We start from the raw sequence: 10,787 nt of genomic DNA, 5'->3' as shown, positions 1-10,787 counted from the left end.
CTATTGAAGCGCAAACCTCCTTGAATGATGCCGAAGGTCTCTGGATTCTGGGACCTGGGAGTGCCCTCTCCCGGCCCTGCTCAGCCATCCCCACAAACCAGGAGTGGTTCGGTATTTCCCAGCTCGAAGCACCAGCTTCATTCAATTCCCTCCGGCTGCGAACCTGGCCGCAGTTACTAACACTCTTCCTCTGGATTTGCAGGAGAGCTGCTCCCTCTGCTGAGTTTTCCGTGGATCGCCACCGGCACCTGATGTCCTTCCTCACCATGCTGGGCCCCAGCCCCGACTGGAACGTGGGGCTCTCTGCCGAGGATCTCTGCACCAAGGACTGTGGCTGGGTCCAGAAGGTCGTGCAGGATTTAATCCCCTGGGATGCTGGCACGGACAGTGGCGTCACCTATGAGGTATAGGCGCTATCTGTAATTTAGCCAAATATATCACCTCAAAGCAGTGAGGTAGGAAAGCTGTTTGATCCATGGTGATGCCCTAGGCGCCTTTATACTTTTTACTCCAGCAAAAGTTTTTCTTGAAATGAATTAAAATTCATTTAAACGGATGTTAACTGCACTGAACTGTCGGTTGTTCTGCCTGAATTCCTTCAGCATTAGTATGAATGGGATAATATTACATTCACCTGGGGTATCATTAGCACAGAATGACAGGATGGGTAAGGTTGGAAGCAACCACAATGAGTCGTCTGCTCCAACATCCCCACCTAAGCAGGGTCATCCTAGAGCAGATTATAGGACTCTGTGCAGCTCTTGAATATCTCCAGTAAGGGAGGCTCTGCATGCACTCCGGGCAATCTTTTCCAGTGCTTGGTCACTGCAAAGAACTTCTTATTCATGTTCACCTGTTATATTCACCTGTTGAATAAACAGCGGACTTTGGTCACAGCTAAGCCTTTAGGTGCTCACCCCCTTTGTACAGATCAAAGCAGTGCCATCAGCAGATACATCAACTCGAGTTTGGGCCTCTTCCCATCCAATGCCAACTGTTCTGTTTGGCACAGAAAGCTTCAACTATTTCTTACAGCAAAGCAGAAGAAAAACAACAACAAAACCAAAACAAACAAAAACCCCAAACAACCACAAAAACCCCCAAACAAACAAACCCAAACAAAACCAAAAAACCCCCTTACCAGTAATTACAAATGTACCAAGTTCAACTTACATTTGAATTTTGCAGTTTAGCATTTCAGAGAAGTTTTCATTTCTGCAGATTAATTGTGCTATTAATCATTAGTTTATTTTTTAACATGTTTTTTTCTTTTTGATTGCAGTCTCCTAACAAACCTACAGTGCCTCAGGAGAAGATCAGACCACTTACAAGCTTAGATCATCCTCAAAGCCCATTTTATGACCCAGAAGGAGGATCTATCAAACTGGTGGCCAGAGTTGTCATTGAGAGAATTGCACGAAAGGTAGAATATAAGTAAAATTCTCAAGCAAGCAAAAATGCACTTAATAAACCAAAAAACCAATCAGTTCTTTCTCCCCCTTCCCTCCAAATCTACAGTCCTTAACCTACCCACAGCAAACACAACAGCAGAAAAAAATTAAACTGTCTTAAAGTATTAGTTCTCCTAATTCTGGTAATTATTTCGTCTTCTCAGCTGGGGATTTTCTTTACGTATGCCAAGGAATTCAAAGAGAAAAAGGTGCTGCAGACACAGCAATGTACTGGTTGAACCCCTCAAGGATGAGTTTCCTCTTTTCAGTGTTCACAATCCTTTTTTTGCAGGGGGAGCAGTGCAATATCGTTCCTGATAACATAGATGATATTGTGGCAGATCTAGCACCGGAGGAAAAAGAAGAAGGTACGTTTGAAATTAGTTTGTGTGTTACTAATAATTTATATTTTGTTCCATTCCCCACTGTCATTTGTAGATAAGGTACAAAACTGACTTAGAAGCAAAAATTGTACTCAGTGCCAAACAATGATTTAGGTTTTCATCTTTTCTGGTCTCTTCTATTAGCCTTCCCTTATACAGAAAATAAATTGCATGTATACCTAGGAGATGACAGTAACAATACAGGCAATAGAAGAGAGAAGACTTTTGGGGTTCAAATAAGTTTTTTTTTTTTTAATGAAAATTGGCAATTGGTAATTCTTCTTTCTTCTGGGCTAAAATGGAGAGGATAGAATGCAGAAAGAAATAATATGTCCTATTGGAATCTAAAGTAATCATCAGCCAAGTAAAGGGAAGAAAATGGAAGACTGTTTTTAACATTCACTGCCCTTCGTTACTTTTCAGATGACACCCCTGAGACCTGCATATATTCAAACTGGTCCCCCTGGTCGGCCTGCAGCTCTTCTACCTGTGAAAAGGGCAAGAGAATGAGGCAGAGAATGCTTAAAGCTCAGCTGGACCTCAGTGTGCCCTGCCCAGACACCCAGGATTTTCAGCCCTGCATGGGTCCAGGCTGCAGTGATGAAGGTAACCAGGAATGGAAGGTGCAGGAGAAGAATACCTTGTAGAGTTTACTTTTCCTTCAGAGTTCTTAGGGATGTTGGTTGCTGTAGTATGGCTTGAGTTGTGGCAAAGAGAAAATTGCTGAAGAAGCTGTCTGTGGTCAATTCTGCATCTCAGCTGTGTCGGGGGATGAAGTACCCAGAAGTATAAAGGAAAGGAGTGAAGGATGCAGTGGAGGAGAGGACAGTGTGAAAGGCAGCATGAAAGGGATGCTGCACAGAAATGGGCAGCAGTTCTAATACCCACAACTGAATACTCTCTGTGTTCCAGATGGTTCCACCTGCATGATGTCTGATTGGATCACATGGTCCCCCTGCAGCGTCTCCTGTGGGATGGGAACGAGATCCAGGGAAAGATACGTAAAGCAGTTCCCTGAGGATGGCTCCATGTGCAAAGTGCCTACTGAAGAGACTGAGAAGTGTATTGTAAATGAGGAATGCTGTAAGTATTTTATTCAGCTTTATAAAATCCAGCCAACGGCAGGAGAGCTGCCCAAATCCTTTTTTATGTGAATCTTAGTGGGGTCCCCCATCTTAGGCCCTGTGCTCTTCAATACCTTAATAAATGACTTGGATGCAAGATTGGAAGAGATACTAAGTGAGTTCACAGATGATACAAAACTGGGAGGAGCTGCTGACTCCCTCGAAGGCAGAGAAGCCCTGCAGAGAGACCCTGACAAGTGTGAGGGCTGGGCAGTCACCAACCATGTGAAGCTGTGCAAGGGAAAGTGCTGAATTCTGTACTTGGGATGGGGCAACCCTGGATGTACAGACAGACTGAGGAATGAGAGGCTGGAAAACAGTGCCAGGGAAAGGGACCTGGGGGTCCTGGTCAATGGAAAGTTGAACATGAGCCAGCAGTGCCCTGGAGCCAGGAGGGCCAACCTGGGGGGCATCAGGCACAGCATCACCAGCTGGGCAAGGGAGGGATTGTCCTGCTCTGCTCTGGGCTGGGGCAGCCTCACCTCAAGTGCTGGGGGCAGTTCTGGGTGCCACAATATAAAAAAGACATTAAACTGTTACAGAGAGCATCCAAAGGAGGCCGCGAGGAAGGTGAAGGGCCTTGAGGGGAAACCGTGTGAGGAGCAGCTGAGGGCACTTGGTCTGTTCAGCCTGGAGGAGACTGAGGGGAGACCTCATTGCAGTTACAACTTCCTTGTGAGGGGAAGAGGAGGGGCAGGCACTGATCTCTCCTCTCTGGTGACAGTGACAGGACCCAAGGGAATGGCCTGAAGTTGTGTCAGGGAAGGTCTAGGTTGGATATCTGGGCACTGAAACAGGGTCCCCAGGGAACTGGTCACAACACCAAGCCTGACAGAGTTCAAGAAGTGTTTGGACAACACTCTTAGGGACATGGTGTGACACTTGGGGATGACCCTGTGCAGGGCCAGGAGTTGGACTCAATAATCCTTGTGGGTCCCTTCCAACTCAGCTGATCCTGTGACACCTATGAACAATTTTCTTTGTCCACTTTGAACAGCTCCCAGCAGCTGCCTGGTCACTGAATGGGGCGAGTGGGATGAATGCAGTGCCAGCTGTGGCACAGGGATGAAGAGACGGCACAGAATGATCAAGATGACTCCTGCTGATGGATCCATGTGCAAGGCAGAAACCACGGAGGCAGAGAAATGCATGATGCCCGAATGCCGTGAGTGCCCGGGAGTTCCTCTGCTCTGCTACAAAAACAAACATCATTTCTGACACATTGTCCCAGCACACAAAGAACACAGCCAAACCAGAAGCAATGCTGCTTTTCCTTGTTCTCCTTAAAATTAAGAGAAAAACCTTGGGGACTGTGCATTAAGTAGCACATTCAGCATCAGGATGAGAGCATCAATCAAAAATGTTCAGTGGTATCCTGTTGCTGTATGACCCACACAGTGGTGTATGTTTCAGCAAGCCATACCTAAACAACTCTAAGTTATGCAATATGAGGTATATTTGACCAGAAGGCTAGAAAAAAACAAATGAAACAGTGCCCACTCCTTTTAACCCATGAACAGGTCAGAAATTGAGGTGTTTCTCTTGTGCAGTCAGCCAGCCTCACCCTTACCGTCACTATTAATTTCTTAGGAAATGTTAAATCTTCATCAAAGACAGAGATAATTTAAAAAATACTTTTGGTAGATTAAATATGGAAGTTTCACTTAGACTAAATTAAGTTGACTTCCAGTTCTGTTCACTGCAACAATCCATTTTTTTTTTTACAGGAGTTATGATTAAAACATAGCTCCTTAAACTATTTATTCCCCAGATGCACTGGGACCCAGCAGATATGACTTAGATATACAAAAAGGTAGCAAAGATATTTAAATCAAGCAAACCTTTCAATTTAATAGAAAGTTTCCTGAGCTTCTTCAGCAACACCATTCAGCTTGTGACAAGAAAGTATAATTGGCTGATGACAGATAAAATGTAGCACATTTTCCAGCTGTACCATTTTCAAAATGTATCCCTTCATAATTTATTTATAATAAGAAATCATTAATAACAAGAATTCATTCCCTTTTTATTTCCTGTCAGATACCATTCCCTGCCTGCTCTCTCCCTGGTCTGAATGGAGTGACTGCAGTGTAACCTGTGGGAAGGGAATGAGAACCCGGCAAAGGATGCTGAAATCTGCTGCTGAGCTTGGAGACTGCAACGAGGAGCTGGAGCAAGCAGAGAAGTGCATGCTGCCCGAATGCCGTGAGTTTGGAAAACTCCCTGGAAAGAGGAGGCTAATTATGTGTCACAATTGATGGGTCAAACCTCCATCAGCTTTTCTTAGCATCACTTCTTAAATTGGCAGGGTATCAACTGTGCATTGTTTAAAAATCTATTTTTTAATTATTGTTATTATTATTATTATCATCCACTTTCACCAACTGAGAGCTGGAATACAACCATGTCTTACATTCAGCCTGCCTTACTTCACCCTATGCTGACTCCCAATATTGCTGTGGGAATACAGTTCTCCATGTTTAACACACTAACAGCTCCAGGCAACTTCCCAGTAGGAAATGAGTCAGAAGTATAAAACATGGTTTATAACTCAAATGCAGACCATGTTCCAGGAGGGAAAGAAAGAAGAGTTGAAATCACCTGTGTGATTCTTTTAGCTCAGAAAGGGCACAAAAGAGGCTTTCTCCACTTTTGATACATCTCTGAACGGTATCACTTTGCAACCTGCTGCTGGATGGTGTGGAGGCAGCTGCAGTGATTTTTTTACCTTACTCCATTAAAATCCCCCACTTCTTGGGTAGAGCAAATTTCTAGTTGCTTTTCAGTCTTTGTGAAGTGTGATAGCCTAAGGCATTGCTGAATGAATGAGATATGATTGCTTTTAGCATCCTGTTGCCAGCTGGTTTACAAGGTTTCATGACAAATTACATTATTTTTCACAGAAAGTATTGGTTAAAAAGGGTTTTACACTGTAATTGCTCATTCAGCTTTACTTAAATAATGTGAAATATCATTTTGATTATTATTCACTGGGGCTATAAGTGTTAAGCAGTGCTGAAAGATGAAAACTTTTAAGATATAATGGTATTGGCAAATATGGCTTATTGCATAACACTGCCAGCAAAGCAAGGCTCAGATCTCAGAGGTAGAAAATTATTTTTAAATATAACTCAATTTTCAACAGCTTTTCATTACAAAAGAGACAGATGGGTGGGAAAATTGAAAAAGGCACAGGAGAATTTTTTATATGTTCTTTGTAATTTTAGTGATCTGCCAGCACCACTCTTGAAGAAGAAATTGAGGGGAGTGTCAATTAATACTTCTGCTAGAAATGGACTCAGAAAATTTTGACATGCAGCCTCTAAACATTTGCTGAGGAGATTGGAGGCTTAAGTAGAGTTCACGTATTTGGGGTGTAAAGATTCATCAGGCACACCCTTGTGTTTCTTGACCTTGTGTTCAGATCTCATGGGTTTTGTGTCACATTTCTTATTCTCTGCAGCCATCGACTGTGAGCTGACGGAGTGGTCCCAGTGGTCCGAGTGCAACACCTCCTGTGGGAAGGGCCACATGATCAGGACGAGGATGATTAAAATCGAGCCCCAGTTTGGAGGAACAGCTTGCCCAGAGACCGTCCAACGTACAAAATGCAGAGTGAGGAAGTGCCTGCGGGGCCCGGGGATGGAAAAAAGGCGCTGGAAGGAGGCCCGGGATAAAAGGAGAAGTGAACAAGCAAAGAAGAATTTAGATAGTGAGCAATATCCAGGTGAGTGTGAAACCACTTTTGGTGTGTTCATGGCTTTTCTGCATGACAGGAGCTTGTGAGCAGCTCCACGGCATTCTGTGAGAGCATCTTCAGCATTTCCAACTGGGGAAGGTTTTAGCCATACAATAAAACACAGCCACTTTCAGTGCTTGCCCATCACCAAAATCACCCAGCCTAAGCTTAGGGCACCATGGAGAAAGGTCCACATCTGTCCATGTCCCATCACTAAAAATATTTTAGCTGCTTCACACGGAAGTGTGAGAAAGTTTAACATTTACACCTGGCAAAGGACTGATTGCAGTTTCTGCAGAGCTGGGGGGTAATCTTTACATCCAATTAGCTTCAAACATTTGAAATACTTCTTCCTGGATCCAATGCTGAATTTCAGAACTGAACTGATTTCCACCTCAACAGTCTGATTCAGACTCAGGCTGCTCCAAGAGATCTGCGTGGACTGCTTTTCCAGTGGGGGACTGTATCATCAAGTCCTGATTCCTACAATCACCAAAACACAGTGTCTTGTGGTATAATTAACATTATCTGGATAGGAATTACTGCTAAGTTGTGGCTCATGCTTGTATGACATTTAACAATTTCTTAATTTTTTCTGTCTTTTATGATGTAGATATTAAATTTCTTTCTTAATACTTTTTCCAGTGTTTGACAAACGCAACTTGATTATACTTAGCAGGGGTTTCTACTACTGAAAACTTAATCAAATCACTGATTTTTTTCAGTTTGTAGGCTGAAACCATGGACTGCTTGGACAGAATGTTCTACACTGTGTGGAGGTGGAATTCAGGAGCGCTACATGATGGTGAAGAAGAGGTCCAAAAGCACTCAGTTTACCAGCTGCAAAGACAAAAAGGAGCTAAGAGCATGTAATGTCCATCCTTGTTAACAAAACACCAGGCTCCAAGTGATGCACTCTGAGCTAAATGGAAAGTCAACCTTGGTTTGTTTTTTTAAAACAACAACAACAACAAAATATAAAGTGTATATTAGTTTTCATTTTTGCAGTGTGTTTTGCTTTTTAGTCTTGCTGGTGCAAGAAAAATATTTTATAAATACTTCCTCACGGATTTATGCTGAGAGAAAATCTTTGGTACTCCAGCCAGCCCTTAATGCATAAAAATAATAAAGTCATAATGAGTTATTTAACTAAAATGCAGACATATCTGTGGACCTGGAATAGCCATATAGAAATACTACTTGTAAAGACATGGGATGCATGCATACTAACAAAACTAAGTTAAAGTGACAGAAAGCTTCATCTGTGGGAGGATTTCTCTCTAGATTTGATTTTGAAAATCCAAAGCAGTGCCTCTGTTATTACACAACTATGCCAAGGAGTAATTTCAGTAATGCTGGTTCAATAACATTAAAGGTGCATGTTTATCTTTTTACACTGTTGGGTTAAGCTAATAGTTATTATAATAATAATCCTCAACACTCTTCTTCACATGGATGCTGTCGTCCATGCAAAGAGGTCTTTGTTTCTTCAAAACTTAAAAAGGGAATCATTTTTGCAGTTCAGTAGTGATGTCTGACCACTACACAATCACAGTCAAGACAGCACATAAGGAAAACATGCAAATATTGTATGTGCAGTCCATACTGGGTCTATCCATTGCCTTTTAAATTGGATACAGAACTAGTAAAAATTGGCCCAGAGTGTTGCAGCAGCTGTGTCACAGGAAGTCTTCCACATGAGAGACACTAAAAATTAGATTCCGTTTCACGAGGATGTTAATCACAGGTGAAGAGGGAAACAGGTTTATAATAAAACAAAAATGGTCAAGAAAAGGTGAGCCAGGTTCTCGTGCATCCCTTAAAACTGAAATGAGCCTCTGAAAGGAAAGAAAATGACAGTCATTTTAAAAAACTAATTATAGATTGGCCCAAGAATACATTTACAGCAGTGTCATTTATGTCTTTTTTACTCAGAGTATAGGGTAATCTAAAAATTACTAAATTTGTGAGAATTACCCATTTGTAGATATACTAGCCAGGTTAAATGCCCTTCCTGACTACTTAAGTGATCCACAAACTGCCTGAGATTAGAAAATACCTCCTCATCCTTCTAATTGCTGTTTCACCCCACCTTCTGCAGAATTTAGCTCTCACCCCTACACGGAGTCAGGTATAGTCAGCGACACCCTTGGGCCCCACTTGCTATTGGAATACAGTATTGTCCTGTAAGTTCAACAATCTGACATTAAGAGGGGAAGGTGAAGGGTTCTCTTTTGGTCCAAGCAAGGCAGCATCCACCTATGTCTCTACAGAAATAAAAACAATGCACTGAAAATAAAGACTGTTGATGCTAACTCTTAAGCTTGAGAGAAATGAATGGAGAGAAATTTTTTTAATGGTCTCTTTAAACCAGCCTTAAGTAATTTACTCACTTCCTTAGCACTCAGTCACTACCCTGAGGACCTGACACCTGGGTTTTAAATGTCCCTGTTTGCTGAGCACTACAACCTTCTGAGCTGTTCTTCTTCCTCACCACCACCACGCTGGGGATCCTCTGTACCTGAACAATGGGTACAAAGATACCTGGCTCGACGGGCTGGTGGCATTAATTGTGGGGCTGTTCATCAGCTGTTCATCCTCCACTGGACACTGCAAGGGCTGCTCAGGACTTCCACAGCCATCACATCCCGCCCTCTCAAGGGATTTTACTGCTTTTTGCAGGTTTGGAATGAAGGAAAGGCCAGGGAAATAATGGAACCAGCTGCAGTGTGAACCCTCTCCTGCTGCTGCTAAATGAAATGGGTGCACGTCCATACTCAACCAAACCAGGGGAAAAAAGAATACAACAAGGTTTAATGCTAAAACCAAACATTTTACTTTTTGCACAGCTTGGCTCACTGCATAATATTAATTCAGATAGCTTGCCTCCTTGTGCCTGTTGAAAAATTCTGCAGTTTATGTCTCTACAGAACTGCCATTACAGCATAGCAGCAAGACTGGCCCTCACTAATGCTTTTAGGAGCTTACATTACACTTTTATAACCAAAAAAAAAAGAAAACCCAACAACAACAACAAAAAAACCCCAGTGGAATGATATAGGTACGGGAGGAGTGACCAGCTGAGCTGTTTTGGGTGAAGAAACTGCAGAGAAGGGCCACAATGATCAATGCCAGGGGCTCGGCCAGGGCAGAGCCACATCTCTGGCTGAGCTGTCAGGGCTGTCCCAGCTGAGGCCATTCACTCAGAAAAGTAATCTCTGACCATAAAATGTGTGGCAGAGTGCTTTTAAAGGCTCTGAAGGATCTATGAGCCTGGGGTGGAGGGAGCAGAAGAAGTTTCTCCTGAATAGAAAAAAATTGCTGAGTTCAGCAACCAGATTTATTTCATCAACCCTTACCACTTGTTCAAGCTTATCTTGCAAAACCGTGCCTGTTTCTGCAAATAATCAATTAAACCCAGTGTTGTATTTTCATTTTCGCGTTTGTTCCAGTACATCAAGCTGTTTTGTCCTACTAAATACTCCCTTTGCCAAAGGCCATATAGTCCAAATACACTTACGGAAAACACACAATGCCTTTCTGAACATGCCCACAAAATTGTCCATTCAAACAATCTGGCATTGCTTTCTCCGTGGCTCTTACTAATTTGATTCTCCACATACTTTTTTTCTCTCTCTCTTAGAAGGCTGTTCAGTGTGATTTCCAGTCATTTCTCTTAGGCTCATTAAAGTTCTTAATGTTGCAAATTGCTTTTTTCCCCACCTTGTTAATACATGAAGTGACAAGGTAGATTGCACCGGGTCAGAAATGTGTGACCACTCCTGCTTATGCTCAGCTTTTCACACTTGTTTTTTCTGTTGAAGCATTTTACAGATCACTTGTCTTTCTTCTAACTTGGTACAAGAGAAACATTTACGCTTGTTACATTTTATAAAAAAAAGAAACACAAACAAATGATTAAAAAAATAAGAGGTTGATTTTCTATTCAGAAAAAAATAAAGCTCTGACATACAATATGTAGAAGTCTTGCATCGTTACTGTAAACTTTCTAGTAGTGTAATAGGCACTGGTTACCAGTCAATAAAAATAAGAACTGTTACCGTTCTGATGTCCTGAATAATCCTGCTGA

The 10,787-nt window shown here is 42.3% G+C and overlaps 1 protein-coding gene and 1 long non-coding RNA gene across 7 annotated transcripts in view; one reads left to right on the top strand and one right to left on the bottom strand.

Annotated features, from left to right (window-relative positions):
- Positions 1-10,787, bottom strand: part of LOC108444716 — a 69,170-nt gene that overhangs the window by 42,772 nt on the left and 15,611 nt on the right. The gene's annotated exons all lie outside the window — the stretch shown is intronic.
- SPON1 (spondin 1) overlaps positions 1-10,787 on the top strand; it is a 175,985-nt gene that overhangs the window by 164,838 nt on the left and 360 nt on the right. For all 3 annotated transcript variants that reach the window (XM_017726344.1, XM_008644072.2, XM_017726345.1), the window contains exons 8-16: positions 203-404; positions 1,283-1,423; positions 1,744-1,819; positions 2,258-2,440; positions 2,747-2,917; positions 3,956-4,123; positions 4,999-5,163; positions 6,422-6,685; positions 7,423-10,787. The exon at positions 7,423-10,787 is cut by the window's right edge and continues 360 nt beyond it. In XM_017726344.1, coding sequence (XP_017581833.1) covers positions 203-404; positions 1,283-1,423; positions 1,744-1,819; positions 2,258-2,440; positions 2,747-2,917; positions 3,956-4,123; positions 4,999-5,163; positions 6,422-6,685; positions 7,423-7,586 — 1,534 coding nt within the window. In that variant the 3' untranslated portion in view covers positions 7,587-10,787. The remainder of the gene's footprint in view (positions 1-202; positions 405-1,282; positions 1,424-1,743; positions 1,820-2,257; positions 2,441-2,746; positions 2,918-3,955; positions 4,124-4,998; positions 5,164-6,421; positions 6,686-7,422) is intronic.

Source organism: Corvus brachyrhynchos, unplaced genomic scaffold (assembly GCF_000691975.1).
Source record: "Corvus brachyrhynchos isolate BGI_N302 unplaced genomic scaffold, ASM69197v1 scaffold281, whole genome shotgun sequence".
NCBI lineage: Eukaryota > Metazoa > Chordata > Aves > Passeriformes > Corvidae > Corvus > Corvus brachyrhynchos.
The sequence above is the reverse complement of the archived record's forward strand: the minus strand, read 5'-3'. Positions and strand labels throughout refer to the sequence as shown.